Source organism: Emys orbicularis, chromosome 4 (genome assembly GCF_028017835.1).
Source record: "Emys orbicularis isolate rEmyOrb1 chromosome 4, rEmyOrb1.hap1, whole genome shotgun sequence".
NCBI classification, from domain to species: domain Eukaryota; kingdom Metazoa; phylum Chordata; order Testudines; family Emydidae; genus Emys; species Emys orbicularis.
In genome coordinates this window covers 9,236,046-9,261,216 of record NC_088686.1, presented here as the reverse complement: position 1 = coordinate 9,261,216, position 25,171 = coordinate 9,236,046, and the positions used below count along the sequence as shown (strand labels likewise).

Here is a 25,171-nt window from a genome sequence, read left to right as displayed (position 1 = left end):
CAAAAACCTGGGGAGTCGGGGGGAGGGGGGTGTCAGTGGTTTTGCTATGTGCCCTGAAAGTTAACCAATATAGGCACTATCAGATTGGGGGGAGGAGAGCTGGTGTAGAGAGAAGGCCCTGCCACTCACCCCTTCCCATTTAAACTAAGGGTTTCTGCTTAAACCCTTCTACTGATGTCAGCTACTTTGCTGTCAGTGGAGGGAGGTGCGAGGAGAGCCAGTCTGTTAGCTAGGCAGGTCCCAAATGACATAGACTTTAAAAGTCTAATCCCAACACCTTAATGCTTCTGGGTAGAGTATCTAAAATTCATATACCAAGTCTACACTCTGAAGGTACTTTTTCTTTAAATCCCATTCTCCTGGAACTACTTGGGTTGGTGGTCCATGAAATTACAAATATTGGTAACAGCACTAAGTACTTGAAATTCTGTCTAATATATAAGGTGTGTGGGTGAAGAGAAATTCTCACCACAAAGGCTCGAAAAGAAATTGAAGAACTAAACAAAAGGCAAAGACTAAGGAAATGTCTCCCACCGGAGATGGAGCCTCTGGTCAGTCATAAGCCATTTCAGGCCCTTGGAAATCAAGATGCAATGAAGGGGAAGGTTAAGCCACTTGACCCAAAGGCTGAAGAGGATAATAAAAGCATGAGCATTTTAAGTTGGTGGGACACCTTCCCACCAATATTTCTGAAATAAACACTCTGAGATGTTTGTACTCTACTTTTTTACAAGAGGGATCTTTCTTGTTTGAAAAATGAACACTCTTCATGTGTGTTGTCTCTTGGTAATCATGCTTTTTTTCTTTTCTTTTTTTCCTTTTAAAATATTTGAGTAGCATGGATTATTCTACCCAAGCCAAATGGCTGATTGCTAAAGGGATCTGGCTTGTGAACATCTCTTTTTTTCCCCCTATTAGTTTCCCTGCTCAGGCCCCTATGTCAAATTGTAGTGTTCTAAGACACTATTTCTGTTGCAAACTAATCATAGACCTTTACAGAAGTATAGTGGAGACTTTTAAACAAATAACCGATATAGGCATCTGTAGAAACCTGTGTCCAGTTTTTCAATCCACAACTTTTTCGTATTCCATGTGCACTGCAACATAATTTTGAAGATTGTTTGTTTGTTTTTAATGGCAGATTCACAACGTAATCTTGCAGGGTTTGCCAGCATATCTGTATGAGTGAATTAACATCTGGCCTTTCGTACATTTACTTAAAAGAATAATAGTATAGTGTAAAGCAACAAGCCCTTATAAACATACAAAAATCTAGATAGAACTTAAGCCAATTCTGAGTGAACTTTGTCTCGTACAATCCTGTTGTTTCTTGTGCACAATGATAGACTTAAAAAACCCCACAACCTCATGGTGACAAAATCGCAGATCATAGAGTAGGACTGGCATCGCTTTAAAAATACTAGTCCTTTCAGTACAGCCACCTCACAGATGATCACAATGACATTTTTTCTGACTTGCTGACTGTTTACCGGAGCACTGTCCCTTCAAAGTGGCTTTATGCGGGTGAGATCTTGCTTCCACTGAAATAAAGTGCAGAAATCCAGTTGACTTTATTATTCACTTCCCATTGAGATCATGCCTTTGATATATTTTACCCCATTCACTGGATATATTTAATAGCAAATTATTTCAGCAAACCAGCCTATAGAGGTGTCAAGTGACCTGAAACTTGGTTAAAAGTGCAAACCTATTTGGAGGGCTTAAAGTGTTTTATACCACTTCTACTCATTAAGGGAGTCTCTCTTGCTTTATATGGTTAAAATAAGTACTGGTATCTGGATCTGGAGCTATATAGCTACTCCTTGTCCCAGTTTCTAATTAACTACAGTACTGCCATCTGGTAGTCCTTAAACTCCTGGAATTTCTTTGCTTTAGCTACAGAAACTAAACACCATGTTTGCCAAGACAGTTTCTTTATTCAAAACATGTTTTAAGATCGTCTGTAAATGTATTAATCATATGTGATAGAACACAGACCTTCCCCCTCCCCCACAACCCACCAATAATTTACTGAATGATTAAAAAGTACTTCCATAAAATGTGTTTGTTGCTTTCTACGTCAATTTTGTTTCATACTTCTAACTTAAGTTAAAATCATGTCGCTAGCTTTTCCTTAAGGAATTCCTTTTGAATTACTTGTTTGGGGGAAGACTTGACTTAATAGTCACACTGACGCTATTATAGGTTCTGAGGTGGAAAAAAATTCACTTAAAATGGCTATCTAATGGGCTAAAATTCCTAGAGTTTCTGGGTAAGCAATGCTAAATTTATGAGGCTGCTGAGAAATGGATATAATGTCTGTGGAATTTGTGCCAGTAGTTTAACAGTGCTAGAAGTTGTCAAACTTTTAAGGGTAATAAGATAATAAGAATACCATTTTAGTTTTTGAAATAAAAATCTACTTTTTACTAGTGATCTGGTAACACATTTTTAAGACAGCTTCCTAAAACTTTCTATATGTAATCTCAGTAATATTGCCATCTGAAGAGAGTATCATAAGCGACTGGGAGAAAACTGTAAAAACTTGGCTTTGAAATCAGATGGTCAAAGTTGGTTAATTTCCAAAATGACTTGCTTTCAGAAGACTAGGTTGGCTTATAGCCCACCCTTTGGAAGCCTCTATTTGTCTCTTGAATCTCATTTGAATGATTTCTTGCTCCAGAAACTAATGCTAGCTTTCAGCTGAAAGGGAATACTGGTTGCTAATGTACTATAAACAAACATAGGAATATAAAATTGCAGTTGCCTTGATTTTTTTTATGCTATTTCTAGATTAACTATCTCTTGCACAACAATCTTAGATATTCCAACAGATTTTGCAGAGTATATGTATTTATACTGTGTACAATAATGTCATACATATACACCCTAGTTACCTAGTGACTTTGAATAAGTCACAAAATACATGTGTTTAGTGATGCTAAACTTAACTGTGTTAAGGTATCTAAAGCATGTGTGGGTGTTTTCTTTAGGGTTTTTTTGTTTTTGTTTTTTAAAGTAAGAATAAGTAAATTAAGGAGGCTTAAGTCAAGGAAGAGGGGAAAGTGGCAAAAGTAGACTGATTTAAACCTTTTCAAAAAGGACTAAATATGTTAAAGACAACTAAAACTCAGAAATACTTTACTACCATTTTCCATAGAAGCAGTTGCAATGTTTACCACAAGGATGTTGCACTATCATAAATAGGATGTATGGTGGTCTGAAACAATCTTGTATGCTGTGGTCCACACAATGACCGTGTTTGGGAATGCCTTGTGTATGCTAAGCAAATTGTCCCACCTAGATATTTGAGAAAATCTAGGACAGAAGGTGGCCTCGTGTGGTTTTTGTCTAAATCAGAGCCTGAAAACAAAAAACGCACAGAGTGGCTTACATAAAAGAAACTCGGCTTCTAAAAGTGTGTTTCATTCACACAGTTGGTTGTTGGAGCCATTACAATGTTACTAATGTGTGCTGCAGGGAACTCTTAATCCTTAAATTGACGTGATGGAACAGAACAGCTTCTTCATAACTATTGAAGTCAGTATTTGGGGTGCTTTAATAGTCAGATTATTGGCACAAGAAGCCCCAGCAGTGCAGAGGAAACATGATCTATCCTGTCATTGGGTCTGTAGCTTAAAAAAAAAAAAAAAGACAGACAAAAATAAAATACAAATACTAGATATCAAAAGGCAGACCAATAATAGCCATCTTACCTAGGAGAATGCAGTAAATATTTTTCTTTATAACTTGTATTTTCTCTTTATTTAACTTGTATTTTCTTCACTCTCTTTCACTGAGTACTGCACAGGGGAAAACCCCAACAGCATCATAATAGCACTATATTTAAAATGCAAGAGACAAAAAATGTGAATAAGTCGTTAGCCATCTTACTTCAAATGGATGACAAGCACGGCTATTTATACTGGAGAATCGGGCCTGAAAGGAGCAGTCCTGGGGTTTAAACACTTAGCCCTGGTCTACACTACAAACTTATGTCAGTATAAGTGTGTTACTCAGGGGTGTTTGAAAATCCACACCTCGGAGCAACACACTTATACTGACCTAATTCCTGGTATAGACAGCACTATGTCGACGAGAGGGCTTCTCCTGTCGACACAGCTACTGCCTCTCAGGGAGGTGGAATACCTACACTGATGGGAGAAGCTCTTCTACCGCCATAGATAGTGTCTTTGGTAAGCTATGCTGCTGACGTGCTGTAAGTGTAGACAAACCCTCAGGTTAGACAAACCCTCAGGTTAGTTAGACAGATATAGCTGGTCTGCACCAGAGTACAGCAGCTATCTGATCCTCAACTGTGATTGATTGTTGTAAAGCAAACACTGGGCAATTAGCTCAGAATGTGTCCGTGGTTGTTACTTTTTATCCTGGTGTTTCACTAGCAAGTTTCTAGTGCAGGAAGATGCCAATAAGTATGTCTCAATGGAGCATAATGCAGATGTGCCAACTCATTATGTGATGAGGGCCAAATTCCAATTTTAATTATAGTGCTGTGGCTGGGGTAACCTTCTACATACCATCCACAGCAAACCACTAGTATCAATGGGAAGCTTGTACAATGATCAGAGGTAAAACTTGTTTGGTTTCTTAACATTTAAAGGCTGGAAGTCTCTTCCTGAGCACCCTATGTGGTGCTAGAAAAAGAAAATGTGGTTGCTTTCCTTACTACTCTTAAAAACACGAGGAGTCCTTGTGGCACCTTAGAGACTAACACATTTATTTGGGCATAAGCTTTCGTGGGCTAGAACCCACTTCATCAGATGTATGAAGTAAAAAATACAGGAGCAGGTATAAATACATGAAAGGATGGGGGTGCTTTACCAAGTGTTAGGTCAGTCTAACGTGATAAATCAATTAACAGCAGGATACCAAGGGAGGGAAAATAACTTTTGAAATGGTAAGAGAGTGGCCCATTACAGACAGTTGACAAGAAGGTGTGAGTAACAGTAGGGAGAAATTAGTATTGGGGAAATTAAGTTTAGGTTTTGTAATGACCCAACCACTCCCAGTCTTTATTCAGGCCTAATCTGATGGTATCTAGTTTGCAAATTAATTCCAGTTCTGCAGCTTCACGTTGGAGTCAGTTTTTGTTGTTGAAGAATTGCCCTTTTGAGGTTTGTTATTGAGTGACCAGAGAGATTGAAGTGTTCTCCTACTGGTTTTGGAATGTTATGATTCCTGATGTCAGATTTGTGTCCATTTTAGAATGTGTCCATTTACTCCCCTTGGTTTTTTGTTTTTTGTTTTTTTGTTTGTTTGTTTTTTGCTAATACAGACTAACACGGCTACCACTTAAACCTGTTACTACTCTGAGAATTCAGTCTTACATGGTGCTATCTCCGTATTACCTGCCATTGTCATGCAGGGTCTGCTGAAACTAGAGTTAAAAGCAATCAATGGAGTTCAGAGCACAGATAGAGCTTTTCTGCAGCTGAAACTTCACTTTCCATGCTTATTCGTAATCTTCACTTGACATATTTTATAGCTTAGATCTGCATGTTGCAGTCTTTCATCCTTGCATTAAAATGGCTTCATGCCCACGTGAATGCTTTTCCAGCTTAGTTACTCAAATATCAATCCCATATAACTTCTTTTTTTTTTCTTCTTCTTCTTCTGGTTTCAGCAAGGGAATTCTGAATTCCATCTAATTTGTTTATGGATTAGTTCTATGTTCTGACAGATAGTGGACTTCATTTTCTTATAGAGCTGTTTCCCAGTAAGAGTTTGTTGCAGTCAGGTATAAGCAAAGCACCATCTTTGTCTGAAATGATCTTATGGTTTAGTGTGTATATTTTGCTGACAGCTGCTTTGGGCTAGACATTTTGGCTGTGCCTGCGTTCTCATTATTTCTAAAATCTTCCTGTGGTGCAGCTCTGCCTGTGGTAGTATTAGTGTATATTGCCAGCATTTTAATTAACCCTGCTCAGGATGGGTGTAGATGACAGGTTGGTTAACATCAGCCTGTCTAGTGCTCTGACTACTGATACCTCTGGTGCAGTTCTTTAGTCAGTTAACAAGGGAGAAGTTATTGGCTAAATGAAGACTCTTAAATACCAACAGGGAAACAGAAAAAAACCTGTTTCTCAGGGTTTACTCTCTTAATCTTATTGTACCATAGAGCCTCTTTGATATCAGAAAATTAAATCTTTGGAAATTTGTCAAGTCAAAATCGACATTTTTTTTTTCACGCAACGCACTGTCAACCTCTGGAACTCCTTGTCAGAGGATGTTGTGAAGGCCAATACTATAACGGGGTTCAAAAGGGAGCTAGATAGATTCATGGAAGATAGGTCCATCAATGGCTATTAGCCAGGATGGGCAGGAATGGTGTCCCTAGCCTCTGTTTGCCAGAAGCTGGGATTGGGTGACAGAGCATGGATCACTTGATGATAACCTGTCTGTTCATTCCCTTTGGTGCACTGTCAGAAGACAGTATACTGGGCTTGATGGACCTTTGGTCTGACCCAGTATGGCTGTTCTTCTGTTATATTCACTATTGCTTTAAATCAAATATCTGTTATTGAAACAAGGGTTTGGATTGGGAGGGTTTTCTATGTAACAGAATTAATAATTGTCAAATTAAATCAACTTCTCCTCTCTAATTCAGAATCATCCAGTATCCTGGTCACACACATGGATGAAGGAACAAATTGTTATTTCTGTGCTTTGAAAGATGAGTAAATCCTCAGTTGTGTGGACAGAGTAGAGGGCTTGCCTTCCCTTTTGTCAGCCTCACCTGAAATCCTTCCCTGTACATTCTTGTCCGGTTCATCTTTGTATGTTCTTATTTAGATGTATGCAGTGTAGTTGTAGCCATGTCGGTCCTAGGATATTAGAGAGACAAGATGGATGAGGTAATATCTCTTATTGGACCAACTTCTGTTGGTGAGAAAGACAAGCTTTTGAGCCACAGGTCTGTGGCTTCAGGTCTGTGAAGAAGAGCTCTGTGTGGCTCGAAATCTTGTCTCCCTCACCAACAGAAGTTGGTCCAATAAGAGATATCACCTCACCCACCTTTTCCCTTTTTCAGATGTCAGTTTGCTTGTATTGATTTCTAGGGGCTAAACTCGCAAAGGGACTCGGGCGAGGAAATCACAGGAACAACACTGTGACTCACAGAGCCTGAGTTGGCACCTCGACTCCCTATACAATGAAGGTAGAGAGAGAGCACCTTAGACTACGATTCACAAGCTACCCAATGGGAAATGCTGATGACAGGGGTGTGTGCTAAGCCCCACCCCTCTCACAGAACTAGGTGCTTAAGGCTGGGTTGCAGGGAGGAGCCTAGTTCTGCTTGTGATTCTCAGGTATGATCCCTCTCCTGGAGTTAGGTGCCTAAGGAGCTTCTTGAAAGAGGCCAGTGGGAGGGAGGGAGGAGGAGACCTCCTGCATAACCTTTAGCCCAGTGATTCAGTACTCACCTGGGAGACGGGAGACCAGTTGAAATTCTCCCTTCACCTCATGAGAAGAGGTGGGATTTGAAGAGGCATCTGCATCTGTCTGCCCCCTCTCGGGTAGGTACCCTAACCATTGAGCTATGGCGTATTCTCATGTGTGTCTACCTCAGTCTCTCCTGGTGAAACCGTTCCACTTTGGATAAATAGTCATTAAACCAGAGAGACTGGACCCTGGGCCTCTCATCTCTCAGGTGAGCATCCTACCCACCAGGCTGTACACTCATTCGCTCTGGCTCTGGATGTTTTGGGTGGAGTTAGGTGGCCTCTGAACACACCTATTGGCTCGGGCCCTGCAAGTGAGTTAGATGGAGGAGTGCCTGTCTTCCCTTGGTGCATGGGTTGCTCTGGGGCTTAGGCAGGTGCCTGGATGTCTAGAGGGAAGGCAGTATACATGCTCACAGGCAGAAACCTAGGTGCTGAGTGAATTTCAGTGTCTACAGGGTTAGGTGATGGCTGAGTGGGGTTTTTTAAATCTCAGTGCTGCCTCAAAATTGGATGTAGGTGCCTAAGTACCTTTGTGAATCTATCCCTTGGTCTCCTCTGCAGCCGATCAGAAATGTAGTGCCCCAAAACATCTCTTGGCCCAGAACAAAGTCAAAACTCACAGTAACTAATATAAGAGTACATGTAAAGCCTGCATGTTTGTCATCGCCATAATTTCTGTGACACAAACTCTGACTCTTAGAGGGGCTTCATTTAAAAAATCATAAGGTTTTGTTACCCCCTTTTCTTTGTATAATGTGCTTTAGAGATTATGGGAAATCTCTAAACCCATGTTACATTTTGCTGATTTACAGGCTTTATCAAATTGAGGCATAATAGTCAGTGTTTTATAAAATGCGGGTATATATTCTATAGGTATTGTGGAGTGTTACTTTTATAATAGAAAATAAACACAATGGCCAAGATTTTTAAAAATTGGTTCTTCAAGATAGGTTCCTAAATCTGTATTCCGACACCTAAATAAGTGGTTTGATTTTTCAGAAGTGCTGCTCTGGCCAATCATTTAAACCATTTCTTAAAATCTTGGTCAGTAGTTGAAATGCTTTGCATCATACCATGAGTCTTTTTTTGGCACAACAACCAGTCTGACTTGCGTGCATTTGAAATGTTTCAGCGTAATGTACTGTACCTATTTATGTGAAAGGTGTGATTTACCTGTACAAATAGCACAGTTGGTTCAGGTAATTCCATACTGAGAAGTGTTACCAAAATCTCTTTATTTCCACACACACAGCCTTGTTTGCAGGACAATTTCCCAGGTTAAAGTCTGCAAGTTATTTGAATTTGTCAATAGTGGAAACAATGTTTTTCTTTATTAAAATGGTAATTTTCTCCCCAGACATCAGACATCCAGAAGAACTCTCTCTCTTGAGGAAACCCAGGGATCCAACAAAGAAAAAAAAGCGAAAGATAGATGACCAAAGTGAAGATGAGGCGCTTGAACTGGAGGGACCATTAATCACTCCAGGATCAGGTGAGCCTGGGCTCTTTCTGGCGTTATTTGGGGGAAGGTGGCTGGGAAGGGAAAAGAGCAAGAGGAAGGGGGAGGGAAGGTCAAGTAGTTATATTGAAGCAGATGTTAAAGGGAAAGATGTATTGGTCACACCTAATCCATTGATGCCTGCACAAGAAATGTATTGCAAATAAACTTTGCAGAAGTCATCTGAGAGCTATATAGTATTTAGTAATCGTTCTATGAATGAATTCTAAATGCTTTTACATATGTAAAATAGAACAATGCCAATTTTTTTTTTTTTTTAAGTTGAGCCTGATTCTTTTAGTGTCTAGACCAGGGGTGGCCAACCTCTGGCTCCGGAGCCACATGCGGCTCTTCAGAAGTTAGTATGTGGCTCCTTGTACAGGCACCGACTCCAGGGCTGGAGCTACAGGCACCAACTTTCCATTGTGCCGGGAGGTGCTCACTGCTCAGCCCCTGGCTCTGCCACAGGCCCTGCCCCCACTCCACCCCTGCCTGCCGTGCCCTCGCTCCTCTCTCCCTCCCCAGCCTTCTGCATACCACAAAACAGCTGATTGGTGGGGCTGCCGGTGGATGGGAGGCGCTGGGAACAGGGGCAGAGGGAACTGATGCGGGGCTGCTGATGTATTACTGTGGCTCTTTGGCAATGCACATTGGTAAATTCTGGCTCCTTCTCAGGCTCAGGTTGGCCACCCCTGGTCTAGGGTATGTTACTGATGTGTTTTCTTAATTTCTAAGCTTTTTCTTGTCCCATATTATCACAAATACCTGGCTGCACTTGGATATAGAATGACTTACATGTTGGCTTTGTCACTGTGTTACTGCAGGAATTATGTCTTTGTACGAATTATGGAAGGCTGAACAATGGGTGTTCTCTATTATAAGCAGATTCCGTAAAGCTTGAAAGAGTGTTACTTGTATTAGTATTCCTTATATAAAGGCACAAGTTTCAGACTTTTAATATTAAAAGTAACCTCATGTTCTTTGTTCATTGTATAATTTCTAATGGTGGAATAGTTTGCATATCTGGTAGATTGTTTGAACAGTGGCTTACAGAAACAGAACAATGCCACTACAGAGAAAGTATACTTGCTATGAGTGGTAAATTGAGCCAGACTTACAGTCTGTTTGAAAAATTGAACTGTTGTTCATCAGATCTGCTTTCACCTTGGTGGTGTTGTAAATCCAGTAGCTGAAGGAGAATATTGCACCAGTCATGAGAACCTTAAACTAGAATGGACCTTTACAAACACTTTCAGCAGAACATTCTAGCTCTCTGCATATTTCAGAACTGCATGTCTTCTAAAGATGTTGCTTATTAATCAAGCAAAGGAAGGGAAGTTACACTTGTAACATCTTTCTTAATTGGTCTTAAAATACCAGAGGTGGACATAACACTGACAGTATCAGAACCACCAATGATTCTGGACTAGCAAGGGAATCAAGTGAAAATAGTTTGTTTCCTCCCCTTCGCTCCAAAGCGATTAGCTACCCAGGTCTGGTGTAGAGTTAAGGCATCTCTGCATCTTTAATTGCTGCCTTTAGTTCAGCGTATGAACCTATGTTTGTTTGCTGAGATTTAGTTAAATGCATTTAACTGTAAATTTCTATCCCATTAAATAGAAATTGCATATATTTAACTTGAATAACCTCACCGTAATTAACAGTTGTTGTTCAGTTTGCCCTGGTACTGCACTGATACCATTTCTGTGCTATTGAGTAGTAACGTGACATGAGTAATCATTTCAGGTCATGCCTATCTCTGTGCTTACGGATTTACAGAGGTACATTCTGCACATTGAGAGACCCTGACCAGTAGATGCTGGGCTTACAGGCAGATCATTGTAGGCAAAGCTGATAGTGCTGCTGCTATCTAAGGTTGCCCGACATTTATTATAGAGGAAACTCTAGCGCCTCCCATGATTTGGAGCAGGAACTTGAAATTTGGCAGAGGTTATGGCCTTGTGAGGACTGTGCTTCTTGCCATCCCTGAGAAAATCTGCTCAAATTTGTCCTACTTACAAGCATTTGAAAAATCAGTTCCGACATATTCAGTAGCAACTTGCTAGAGCTTTGCAGCTTAATTCCCTGAAGTTTCTATTCACACTGGGCATGTTTCAGGCAGTGCTGCAGAGGACTACGCAGAACTTCCGTGTAGTTGAAATTCCCAGCAGTTCGACTGTGGTGGGTCCAGACACAGAAAATGAGAGCAGAGAGCTTGTCTCTTTGCTCTTAATGCCCCCCTTTTGTTCACACCCAGTCAGCGAAGAAGAGGAAGCCACCTGATTCGAATTGAGAGGGGGACCAGAGCCAGTGAGGGAGAGAGTAGATTTAGGAGCCTGGGAATACCCAGACTGGGGGCTTGTCTACACTACAAAATTAGGTCGGATTTATAGAAGCCGGATTTATAGAAGCCGGTTTTATGCAGCCGACTGTGTGTGTCCCCACATAAAATGCTCTAAGTGCATGAAGTCGGCGGACCGCGTCCACAGTACCGAGGCTAGCGTCGACTTCCGGCGCATTGCACTATGGGTGCCTATGGGTACCTATCCCACAGTTCCCGGAGTCTCCGGCGCCCATTGGAATTATGGGTTGAGATCGCAATGCCCGAATGATGCAAAGCAGTGCCGCGGGGGGTTCTGGGTACATTGCGTCACGCACCTCCCCCGCCGTCACAGCAACGGCAGACAATAGATTCGCGCCTTTTTACCTGGGTTACCTGTGCAGACAACATACCACGCCAAGCATGGAGCCCGCTCAGCTCAGCTCACCGTCACCATATGTCTTCCGGGTGCCGGCAAACGTGTGACTGCATTGCTAAACAGCAGCAGCAGATTACTGCCTTTTGGCGGTAGACGGTGCAGCATGAGTAGTAGCCTTCATCGGCGCTCGGGATGCTGGTAGCTGTGGGGCTGGCAGCCGTAGGGCTGCATTGCACCAGCCCCTTGCCTTTTGGCAGTAGATAGTTTATTACGACTGGTAACCGTCCTGTCAGTATTGTCTGCTGAGCATCCAGAAGAGGCCGAGGGCAATCTGGGTGCTCAGCAGATCTGAAAGAAGAGCTTTCCTCAGGTCTGAAAGCAAGTAAATTTAGAGGTTGCCTGAAATGCTCATAGATTATTGTAGCCTGAGCGCCTTTACCGATCCTTCTGGCTACTGTACAGCAGCAACCCCTTGCCTTTAACCGTCCTCGTTGGACAATGATGGTTACCAGTCGTAATATACTATTTGCTGCCAAGTATTGTCTGCTAAGCACCCAGAAAAGGCCGAGGGCGATCTGGGTGCTGGCAGACATGTGGCTGGCACACGTGGGGCTACATTGCTACACAGCAGCAACCCCTTGCCTTTAACCGTCCTCGTTGGACAATGATGGTTACCAGTCGTAGTATACTATTTGCTGCCAAGTATTGGCTGCCAAGCACCCAGAAAATGCCGAGGGCTATCAGTCATGCTGCACTGTCGTCTTAAGATGTAAAAAATAGATTTGTGTTTTATTCATTTCCTTCCCCCCTCCCTCCGTCAAATCAACGGCCCGCTAAACCCAGGCTTAGGAGTTCAATCTGGGGGGGGGGGGCATTCTGTGTGACAGTTGTTTGTATTTCTCCCTGATGCACAGCCACCTTTCTTGATTTTAATTCCCTGTACCTGTACGCCATGTCGTCAGTCGCCCGCCCCTCCCTCCCTCCCTACCTCCCTCCCTTCTTCCCCTGGTCTTTAGCTACTCTTTTCGCGCCTTTTTTCAGACCAGACGCCATAGCTAGCACTGGGATCATGGAGCCCGCTCAGATCACCGCGGCAATTATGAGCACTATGAACACCACGCGCATTGTCCTGGAGTATATGCAGAGCCTGGACATGCCAAAGCAAAACCAGGAGGACCAGCTGAGGAGGAGGAGGCGATTGCAGCGCGGCGACGATAGTGATGAGGAAATTGACATGGACCTCTCACAAGGCACAGGCCCCAGCAATGTGGAAATCATGGTGTTACTGGGGCAGGTTCATGCCATGGAACGCCGATTCTGGGCCCGGGAAACAAGCACAGACTGGTGGGACCGCATCGTGTTGCAGGTCTGGGACGATTCCCAGTGGCTGCGAAACTTTCGCATGCGTAAGGGCACTTTCATGGAACTTTGTGACTTGCTTTCCCCTGCCCTGAAGCGCCAGAATACCAAGATGAGAGCAGCCCTCACAGTTGAGAAGCGAGTGGCAATAGCCCTGTGGAAGCTTGCAACGCCAGACAGCTACCGGTCAGTCGGGAATCAATTTGGAGTGGGCAAATCTACTGTGGGGGCTGCTGTGATCCAAGTTGCCAGGGCAATGAGAGGCCTGGTGATATCAAGGGTAGTGACTCTGGGAAACGTGCAGGACATAGTGGATGGCTTTGCTGCAATGGGATTCCCAAACTGTGGTGGGGCGATAGACGGAACCCATATCCCTATCTTGGCACCGGCGCACCAAGCCACCGAGTACATAAACCGCAAGGGGTACTTTTCAATGCTGCTGCAAGCCCTGGTGGATCACAAGGGACGTTTCACCGACATCAACGTGGGCTGGCCGGGAAGGGTACATGATGCTCGCGTCTTCAGGCACTCTCTTCTGTTTCGAAAGCTGGAGGAAGGGACTTTCTTCCCGGACCAGAAAATAACCATTGGGGATGTTGAAATGCCTATCGTGATCCTTGGGGACCCAGCCTACCCCTTAATGCCATGGCTCATGAAGCCATACACAGGCAGCCTGGACAGGAGTCAGGACCTGTTCAACTACAGGCTGAGCAAGTGCCGAATGGTGGTGGAATGTGCATTTGGGTGCTTAAAAGCGCGCTGGCGCAGCTTACTGACTCGCTGTGACCTCAGCGAAAAGAATATCCCCATTGTTATTGCTACTTGCTGTGCGCTCCACAATATCTGTGAGAGTAAGGGGGAGACATTTATGGCGGGGTGGGAGGTAGAGGCAAATCGCCTGGCCGCTGATTACGCGCAGCCAGACACCAGGTCGGTTAGAGCAGCACAGCAGGGCGCGGTGCGCATCAGAGAGGCTTTGAAAACTAGTTTTGTGACTGGGCAGGCTTTGGTGTGAAACTTCTGTTTGTTTCTCCTTGATGAAATCGCAGCCCCCCCCCCCCCCCACGCACCCGGTTAACTCTACTACCCTGTAAACCAAGCACCCCAACCTCCCCTACCCTCCCCTCTTCAAGCACCACTTGCAGAGGCAATAAAGTCATTGTTACTTCACATTCATGCATTCTTTATTAATTGAGCACACAACTAGGGGGATAATTGCAAAGGTAGCCCGGGATGGGTGGGGGAGGAGGGAAGGAAAAGGACACACTGCACTTTAAAACTTTAAAACTTATTGCTGTGGAAATCATCTAGGGTGGAGTGATTGGGTGGCCGGAGGCCCCCCCACCGTGTTCTTGGGCGTCTGGGTGAGGAGGCAATGGGACTTGGGGAGGAGGGCTGGTGGTTACAGAGGGGCTGTAGCGGCGATCTCTGCTCCTGCTGTTGGTTACAGAGGGGCTGTAGCGGCGGTCTCTGCTCCTGCTGTTGGTTACAGAGGGGCTGTAGCGGCGGTCTCTGCTCATGCTGTTGGTTACAGAGGGGCTGTAGCGGCGGTCTCTGCTCCTGCTGCCTTTCCTGCAGCTCAACCATACGCAGGAGCATATCACTTTGATGCTCCAGCAGCCGGAGCATCGACTCTTGCTTTATGAGTACAAGTTGACGCCACTTCTGCTCTTCAGCCCGCGTTTCAGCACGCAACTTCTCCTCTTGAGCACGCGATTTCTCCTCTTCAGCCCGCGATTCAGCACGCCACCTCTCCTCTCGCTCATATTGGGCTTTTTTAAAATCAGTCATTGACTGCCTCCACGCATTCTGCTGTGCTCTGTCAGCGTTGGAGGCAGTCTGTAGTTCAGTGAACATTTCGTCACGCGTCCTTCGCTTCCTTCTTCGAATATTCACTAGCCTCTGTGAAGGTGAAACTTTTGCAGCTGGTGGAGGAGAAGGGAGAGTTGTTTAAAAAAGATACATTTTGGAGAACAATGGGTACACTCTTTCACGTTAGATTTTGCTGTTCACATCACACAGCACATGTGCTTTCGTTACAAGGTCGCATTTTTACTCTTACATTGAGGGCCTGCCGGTTTGGTGTGAGAGATCACTCACGCAGTGCCAGGCCACAGATTTCAGCTTGTAGGCAGCCATGGTAAGACACAGTCTTTTGGCTTTTTTAACCTTGTTAACAAGTGGGGATGGTTTAAAACAGTACTGCTCTCATTAACCATACCAAGCACCCGTTGGGTTGGCCATTTAAAATGGGTTTGCAATGTAAAAGGAGGGCCTGCGGTTTCAGGTTTAACATGCAGCACAAACCCAACTAACTCCCCTCCCCCACACACCCAATTCTCTGGGATGGTCACTTCACCCCTCCCCCCCACCGCGTGGTTAACAGCGGGGAATATTTCTGTTCAGCAGAGCAGGAAGGGGCACCTCTGAATGTCCCCTTAATAAAATCGCCCCATTTCAACCAGGTGACCGTGAATGATATCACTCTCCTGAGGATAACAAAGAGCGATAAGGGATGGATGTTGTCTGTATGCCAGCAAACACCGGGACCATACGCTGCCATGCTTTGTTATGCAATGATTCCAGACTACGTGCTACTGGCCTGGCGTGGTAAAGTGTCCTACCATGGCGGACGGGATAAGGCAGCCCTCCCCAGAAACCTTTTGCAAAGGCTTTGGGAGTACATGAAGGAGAGCTTTCTGGAGATGTCCCTGGAGGATTTCCGCTCCATCCCCATACACGTTAACAGACTTTTCCAGTAGCTGTACTGGCCGCGATTGCCAGGGCAAATTAATCATTAATCATTAAACACGCTTGTTTTTAAACCATGTGTAATATTTACAAAGGTACACTCACCAGAGGTCCCCTGTGTGCCCACAGGGTCTTGGGTGAGTTCGGGGGTTACTGGTTCCAGGTCCAGGGTGACAAACATATCCTGGCTGTTGGGGAAACTGGTTTCTCCGCTTCCTTGCTGCTGTGAGCTATCTATGATGTTCTCTCCATCCTCATCTTCCTCGTCCGCCGAACCCGCTTCCCTGTCTCCAGTGAGGGACTCATAGCACACGCTTGGGCTACTGGTGGCTGCACCCCCTAGAATGGCATGCAGCTCCTCGTAGTAGCGGCATGTTTGCGGCTCAGCCCCGGACCTTCCGTTTGCATCTCTGGCTTTGTGGTAGGCTTGCCTTAGCTCCTTAATTTTCACGCGGCACTGCTGTGCGTCCCTGTTATGGCCTCTGTCCTTCATGGCCTTGGAGATCTTTTCTAATGTTTTGCCATTTCTTTTACTGTTTCGGAGTTCGGCCAGCACTGCTTCATCTCCCCAGATGGCGATCAGATCCCGTACCTCCCGTTCGGTCCAGGCTGGAGCTCTTTTGCGATCCTGAGACTGGGACTGGGACTCCATCACGGTTACCTGTGCTGATGAGCTCTGCATGGTCACCTGTGCTCTCCACGCTGAGCAAACAGGAAATGAAATTCAAACGTTCGCGGGGCTTTTCCTGTCTACCTGGCCAGTGCATCTGAGATGAGAGTGCTGTCCAGAGCGGTCACAATGAAGCACTGTGGGATAGCTCCCGGAGGCCACTAATGTCGAATTCCGTCCTCACTACCCAATTCCGACCCCCATAAGGCCGATTTTATCGCTAATCCCCTCGTCGAGGTGGTGTAAAGAAACCGGTTTAAAGGGCCCTTTAAGTCGAAAGAAAGGGCTTCGTCGTGTAAACGTGTCCAGGCTTAAGTCGACTTAACGCAGCTAAAGTCGACCTAAACTCGTAGTGTAGACCAGGCCTGGAGGTTAGCGGGAGTTGAAGAGGGGAACTGAGAACCAGAGGATGAGACACTTACTGGCTGGAGAAGGAGACTGAGACTGGTTATCAGTGGGTTAGGAGGGAGGGGAGCCAGATCTTACAGGGAGCCAGGGTGCAGGCAGTGGCTAGGCAAAGAGAGTGGGACAAGGAGCTGGAATTGGAGGAGGCACTGAGATATTGGACGAGGTGTCTGGGGGAGGGAGACTGGGACTCAGAGTCAGCGAGGATGAGGAACAAGGGGATGATTGGAGATTGGCGAGAGGGAGAGAAAATGGGCAGAAGAGTTTGTGCCTACTAGACTCCACTCCACTACAGAGCTTGAAATAAAACCCACAATCGCTGAATCTCACTGTTCCTCTGCAGTCAGTAAGTATCTATGAAATCCTCTGGCAAAGAGTCTCACCCCTTTCTACTGCTGGTGCACATAGATGATTACAAGCTGGTACTGCTGTTAGTTATGCCATTGGCACAAGAGCCAAGGTCTGTGTGGTGGATCTAAAAATTCCAACCCTGCTGATATCCCTTGTGGGTGTCAATATGATGACACACAACGGAATGCTTTTTTGAAGAAAGGAAATAATACATTAAGAATGCAAAGTCAAGCACTCAGAAGTTAGGAAATGCCAGAACTAAGGTTGCCTGGGTAACCTTAATTTACCCCTTTGTGCAGATACATTACGATACTATCTTTAGTTACGTGATCACACAGTCTCTCTTCCACAGGAGCCCTGTTTCATTCAGTGCACAGCGTATCCCTGGCAATGGGATGTATACCCATTGCAACTGCTGGGACAGGCAGGCCTAAGCTCAGAGTTGTAGAGTCAGTTGTCTGAAGGATCGCTGTCTCATTTGTTGCAGAAGTTGTAAGGTGAATGAGGCAGGGGGTTGCAGGAAGAGAAAGGATGGGTAAGTAGTTAAGGCAGTTGAATGTTGCTCTGGGCAATTGAGTTCTATGCCTGCCTCTGTCACAGAATTTCCGTGTGATGCTATAGGCAAGTCACTTAAACCAAACTTTTCACAGGTAGCCACTAGCTGTGTGTTCCTCATTTTTTGGGTGCCTTTCTCTGGGTGCCTTACACCTATTCTGGGTGTCTGATTTGCAGGAGTGCTGAGCATTCATAACTGTAACTGAAGTCAGTGGGAGCAATGCTTTGAACATATACAGTGTTCTATAATACTACATACCCTGAAAAATCAGGTTTTCGGTGTCTCAGATTGGGTGCCCCAAATTAGCATGTGACAGACGTGGAATTGCTCTCTTCCCCCTCCCCAGTGTCATTGCTATATATTAACCTATGAATGCTGATGTGTAATCGTTTTACTGACATTGATGTGAACTGGTCACTGAGGTGTAGTTACTGTATAGCTGTGGTGGTTGGTTAGAATTTCCTCTCTGAGTATATTGATCTAGCTTAATAGGAGGCCATGGGAAAAGCAAGCAGAAAAGCAACTTAGTAGAGCTAAATAAGGACACCTTAGCATACTCTTGAAAGACAATGAGGCAAGCGGTTACCTTCAGTAATTGTCTCCAAGGCGTTGCAAACCTTGTTTCTCTATGATGGGCACTGGGAGATGAAAAGAACACTAAAGGGTTAAAAAGCACTCCTAAGGGAGTCTAGGAGGGAGGCTGGGTTATTTGTCAGCTACTGTCTCTAGAGAGAGGAGAGACTCTGTGGAGGGTGTCTAAAGAAGTGGAGCCAGGGAATGGTAAGCCTTAAGGAAAAGCTATATGTGTGTACAGTCTGCTTTATTGGTTTTAAGAGATCTTTTTGCTGAAATGTCTTTAATCTAAAAATAAATAATACTTTGCTTTAAGGAAGCTGTCTGGTCCCTGTATTGATCATTGCCTTTGGTCTCAGAAGGGATAGAACTGCAAGATCTGAGCCTAGGTCACACCTGCTGAGGTTCCAGGCGACTGCAACCCAGGGCCCAGTCTGGATGTGGAGGAATTCATGTGATTTCTCCTCTCTCCTCCCCTCCCCACCCCCAAGATGGTGGTAACAGCTTGATCCTGAGCGGGATAGATTAGGAGCAGTGTTTCCTCTAATTTTTTACGTCTATGTGCGGAATGAATTTTATGTGCGCCAATATGGAGGTGATGTGTGGTGGGGGTGGGGCCGAGGGGTTCGGAGTGTCGGAGGGGGCTCAGGGCAGAGGGTTGGAGTGCAGAAGGTAAGGGCTCCGGCTAGGGGTGAAGGCTCTGAGGTGGGGCCTGGGTTGAGGGGTTAGGGGTGTGGGAGGGGGCTCAGGACTGGGGCAGAGGGTTGGGGTGCAGGTTCTGGGGTGGGACTGGGGATGAGGGGGTTGGGGTGCAGGCTGTCCCAGGGCTGTGGTGGGGAGAGAGGACTCCCCCCAGCCCTCTCTCCACAGCAGGTTGGGCGGGGCACCTCTCACCCAGCCATGGCAGCTCCGGCGGGGCTGGGCCGGACTGGGGGAGGGGCTCCTCTCCCCACTTGCCTGCGCGGCCCTTGAGAGCCTGTTGCACGGTTTACAGGGAACATAAATCAGGAGGTGTCAGAGGTGCAGTTCGCCCAGTAACTGTGACATAGTGTATACTTTTTACCTTAGTGTCTCTGTGCCTCCATTCCCCATCTGTAAAATCTGTAAAAGTATCCCCCTTATCTCATGGGGCGTTGTGAAAATAAATTAATGTTTGCAAAGCGCTGAGACTCTAGTGATGAGCACGATAGACAATCCTGTGTGGAAACTAACAGTTCTGTATTTGGCACTAGCGTGACCACTACTGAAATACCATGTTCAGTTCTGGTGTCTACACTTCAAGAAAGATGCTGAAAAATTGCAGAGGGTTTAGAGAAAAGCCATGGGAATGATTAAAAGACTGGAAACCAGGCCTGACAGTGAGAGACTCAAGGAACTCACTCTATTCTGCTTACCAAATAGAAGGTTAAGGGGTGATTTGATTCCCATATTTAAGTACCTGCATTGGGAACAGAAATTTGATGCAGGGCTCTTCGATATAGCAGAGGAAGGACTAACAAGCTCCAATGGCTGGAAGTTGAAACTAGACAAATTCAGACTAGAAATAAGGTGCACATTTTTAACAGTGTGGGTAATTAAACATTGGAACAACTTACCATGGGTTGTGATGGATCACTGGAAATTTTAAGATCAACACTGGATGTTTTTCTAAGCGCTTGTCTGCATGGCCCCACAGTGTGGTTCTATAGGGTGTTAGCTGTAGAGCGCTCTCATGTGCTTCACTCATAACTGCCCCGTGTAGATCCTGCTGGTGAGAATGAAAAGGTACCTAGTATGTGTTAATACAGTCCTACAGGACTACATTCAATACGAACTAGGTATATTTTCATTCGTTCATAGGGCAGTTACAGCGCCACACATTAGGGCGCTGCACATTCACACCCTCATAGACCACACTGCAGTGCTCTGTAGACAAGCCCTTAAAAATATGCTCTAGTTCAACCACAGCTGTTGGACGTGAGGCAGAAATTAATTCAGGGAAGTCCTACTGCCTGTGTGATGCAGGAGATTAGACTAGATGAACACAAAGGACCTTCTGGCCATAAAAGTCCGAGTCTGTGAATTCCTTATTTACTGCCCACTATTCAGACCCTGCTCTGGAGACAGAAGTAATATGACCTCCCTACTCCTATTTGAAATTCCCCTGTTTATGCATCCAAGGGTCGCATTAGCCCTTCTACCCACAGTGTCGCACTGGGAGCCCATGGTTAGCTAGGTATCCACAATGATCCCTAAGTCTTTTTCAGAATCGCTGCTTTCCAGGATAGGATCCCTCCCCTGCTTTGTATGGCTTCATTGTTTGTTCCTAGATGTATGACCTTACATTATGGCTACATTGAAATGTCTATTGTTGGATTATACCTAACTTGCCACGCAATCCAGATTACTCTTTATCAGTGACACGTCGTCTTCATTATTTACCACTCCCACAATCTGTCGTCTGCAAACTTTATTATTGCTTTTGTTTTCTTCCAGGTCATTAATAAAAATATTATATAACATAGGGCCACGAACTGATCCGTATGGGACTTCAAGAGAAACACACCCCTTCGATGATTCCTCATTTATAATTTCATTTTGAGACCTCTGTGCCATGCTGACTTTGTATGTTATAGTTTCTTAATCAAAATGTCGTGCAGAATCCAATCAAATGCCTTGTAGAAGTCTTAAGTTTAACATCAACCAAACTTGTAATCCTATCAAAATGATAGTTTGACAAGATCTGTTTTACATAAACTCATGTTTATGTTGTCCTCTGCTATATCGAAGAGCCCTGCATCAAATTTCTGTTCCCAATGCAGGTACTTAAATATGGGAATCAAATCACCCCTTAACCTTCTATTTGGTAAGCAGAATAGAGTGAGTTCCTTGAGTCTCTCACTGTCAGGCCTGGTTTCCAGTCTTTTAATCATTCCCATGGCTTTTCTCTAAACCCTCTGCAATTTTTCAGCATCTTTTTTGAAGTGTAGACACCAGAACTGAACATGGTATTTCAGTAGTGGTCACGCTAGTGCCAAATACAGAACTGTTAGTTTCCACACAGGATTGTCTATCGTGCTCATCACTAGAGTCTCAGCGCTTTGCAAACATTAATTTATTTTCACAACGCCCTTAAGTTGTTCCAATGTTTTTGGGGCAAAAATCAGTACTTGGTCCTGCTAGTGAAGGCAGGGGGCTGGACTCGATGACCTTTCAAGGTCCCTTCCAGTTCTAGGAGATGGGATATCTCCATTAATTATAATTATTATAATTATATAAATTATTATTATTATGTTGACTGGCACTAATTATATTATCCTCTTCTTCTAATTCTTTATTAATAGAGTTCCATATCAGCTGTTCCATTATTTTGTCTGGGATCAAAGTCAGGCTCAGAGTCCTATAATTACCCAGGTCATCCCATTTACCCTTTTAAAATATTGGTACAACATTAGCTTTCTCACAGTCCTTTCGAGCTTCCCTAGTGTTGCAAGACTTACTGAAAATTAACATGAATGGTCCAGAGTTTCTTGGCTAGCTCTTTAAAAACTCTTGGATGCAAGTTATCCAACTCTGCTGACTTAAAGATGTCTAACTTTGGTAGGCGCTGTTTAACATCCTCGTTAGTTACAGTTGGAATGGAAAATATTTCATCCTGGCTGGTACATCTGGCTTTTTTCCAAATTCAAAACAAAAATATTTATTGAACCCGTCTGCATTATTATCGCTAGCTCTACCATTTCCATCTAATAATGGACCAGTGCCATTCGCAGGGTTCCTTTTGTTCCTCTTCTGCTTTAAAAAACAATCAAACAAAAGCAAAAACAAAACACAAAACCCTCTTTCTTACTGTCCTTAACTCTACTGGCCATAGATTCTCTGTGTTCTTTTGTACAAAATAATTTCTATCAATTTCCCCTTTTTTCTGTGTCTTACAGATATAATTTTTATTATTGCTGCTCTCACTTCCCTTAGCCAGGTTTGTTTTTTGGGCACTAGCAAAATGTTCTTAAACAGTTCCCATTTATCATTCACATTTGTCATTCTCATTTTTCTGTTTAAACGTGGATTCAGCGGGAGGCAGGGAAGCGCGGAGGCAGGAAAAAATAGTGAAATAGTTTGCGCAGAAAAATTGAATTGTATTTCCTACTATTTGAGTGCTTGACTTTGCAACCTTAATGAGTTCTGTGGGTGTGTCCTCGCCCGTGCGTGTGGATGCAATTTTATATATATTGTAATCCCTTAAGGGCAGATGGTGTCCAAGCCCAGGTTCTGAGCTAGGGAGAAAAGGAATGCAATCATTCCCTAGGCTCTGGTGTGGCAGTAGAGCTGTACCACAGCTGCTGTTACTACCTTGCGGTTGCAGTAGCTTCTTTTCTCACTGTTTTCCGTTCCAACAAGGGATGCAGCCAGCTTTTCCATGTAATTTTTGATGCCCTGGTCCTTCTGCATTCTAGGAGCCTTTTGAGAAAGGATCATCTAGGAGCTGCGATTCTGTGGCAGGCTTTGAGTGTAAATCCCCTATGCAGGTTCCCAGTATCCAACAATATCCCGCTCCACCGACAGCTCTACTCTCAAGGCTCTTCCATGCCCGCCAAAAAAGCGGGAAGGGAGGAAGACGAGCACAAGGCTTGCCTCTTAGGCTGCAATCCGATGAATATCTGCACACACTCGCTCCAGCAGTAAGCACGCTTCCCGTTGTGTATATTTGTTTTGCACATTGGAACAAATATGTAAACCTGATGGTGATGTATTTTAAGAAGGTGTATTTCTAGCACACATTGGTGAACAATATCCTAGTGTAAACAACACACGTTTGTAGCTTTAATTTGTGGTAGTTGGTCAAGGTAAACCTGAACTCCCCATTATGGTTTCCTTTCAGCCAGCTATTGTATTAAAACTAACAAACTGCCTTGTCTACACTAAGGTTTTAGCATGTGTTAAGACACACCTTTTTTCCTAGTGAAGGCAAGGCTTTAGATTGGGAATATTTTCCTAAGAGCAGCGGAGAACTGATTGCTTGAGACATTTTAACATGGGATTTTCTCCAGTGGTCAGTGTTGGCCGGTGTCTGATTCCATTGAAGTCCATGGCATTTGCAGGCATGAAAAGAATCTGGCTCACTCTGCTGTAGCAGGATCTCCTCCCCCGCACAGATAGTAGTAGTTAGGATGTACGTGTGACAGAAATCAAGGGGATGTGACTGAGTACAGGGTGTGGATCTGCTAAATTAGATGGCACTGATTTTACACGATCATTCTTCTGATCATAGAAGCTCTTTGAATCTGGTTTAATTGAGTGCCTAGAGCATGAGAGTAGCCTTACGAAACTACATTCACAAATGGTAATACTTTTTAAAAGAAGGCATGAAAAACAGTGAACAGAGAATGACCATTGGGCTATCCGTATAGAAGCAATAAAGAGCTAATAATGGAATTTAATCCTCAGACAAGAAAAACAGTGGGTAGAACTATACTACCGCTTAAGTCGATTTAACTTGCATCACTGGGGTGTGAAAAAGACACCCCCCCCGGAGCAATGCAAGTTACAGCTATCTAAGCGCTGTCCACGCCGGTGCTATGTTGGTGTGTAGTTGTTGTACCTCAGTTTTGAAAATCTGGGTCTTAGTGTGATAATTAAAAGGAATACCTCAGTGAGAGAAATGGAGACGGTTTACTTCTCAGTTATTTCCAGATATCTGCAGACTTGGGAAGCCAGCTCTACGTCAGTTTCCTCCTTTTCACATTTGGAATCTTTCCTTTGCAACCTTTTGAGCTAGAAAACTTTGTTTCCTTTTTAAAAGGAAAACCACCCTTTTTCCCTGAAGCTAACATAGGGGCCAGTTGCATATCTTAAGTAAGAAAAGTTTATTCTGAAGAGCAGGTATTTTACACTGATGAATTAAAGAAAGGACAGTACTGTGACAGCTGGATTTGGAGTACACAGAATAGCTTTTTAAAGAATTCTGGACCAACTGCTTTGAATTGAGGAAAGCATCTTGCAATATGAATGAATGACCTAACTGAAGACTGCAATAGACATTGTTTTAATACAAATCCAATCTCTCATTTCTCTCTCCTTTCATTTCTTCACTCTTTCCCTTTCGCCATCCATCTCCACCTTGCAAAAAAGTCTCCCCCCTCCAACTCACAAAATGAATGAATAAAGTAACCTCTGTACTCTTGACATCCTGCTTTTAAACAGGTAGGAATGTTTTGTTGTTTAACTTTTCAGGGAGCTGCTTAAGCTGACCCTTAAATTCTACAGCTTTGTCACTCTTTTAGAAGGAGATATTTTTTTCCCAAATAAACCCCCTGAGGACTGATGCCTGTAATTGCAACATAAATAATATTCTGAAGTTGGGACTTCATTTGGTCTGTGTGCCGTGATGAAAGCCAGCCTGCCAAAACATTGTCCGTTTATTTATGAACATTCTCTAGAACGACAATAAGGAGAGAGTATTTTTTATCCAAGTATCAGATTTGCCTGAAAGTGCAGTGAGAGAAAACCCTTCCATGTACTGTTGAAAGTTCTGCAAGAACCAGAAGTCTTAACTCAAATAGTTGAACCAAAAGACTCAATTTCTCTCTGCTCTTGCTGGGACTTGGCTGAAAAGTCTAATTGTTTTATATAGCAGCTTTCATGCTGAGCTCAAACCTGCCAAATACTACACACTTTGGAGGAATATGCATGTCAGATTTACTGTTCTCTACACACACACACACACACACACACACACACACACACACACACACACACACACACACACACACACACACACACACACACACACACACACACACACACACTCTGACTCGCACATTTTCAAGTGAAAATAAGCAGCCTTTACAGAGTGACTTGTTGGTT

General features: G+C 44.1%; 1 protein-coding gene across 2 annotated transcripts in view; it reads left to right on the top strand.

Annotated features, from left to right (window-relative positions):
• Positions 1–25,171, top strand: part of FERMT2 (FERM domain containing kindlin 2) — a 106,416-nt gene that overhangs the window by 57,737 nt on the left and 23,508 nt on the right. For both annotated transcript variants that reach the window (XM_065403256.1, XM_065403255.1), the window contains exon 3: positions 8,821–8,955. In XM_065403256.1, the coding sequence (XP_065259328.1) occupies positions 8,821–8,955 (135 nt within the window). The remainder of the gene's footprint in view (positions 1–8,820; positions 8,956–25,171) is intronic.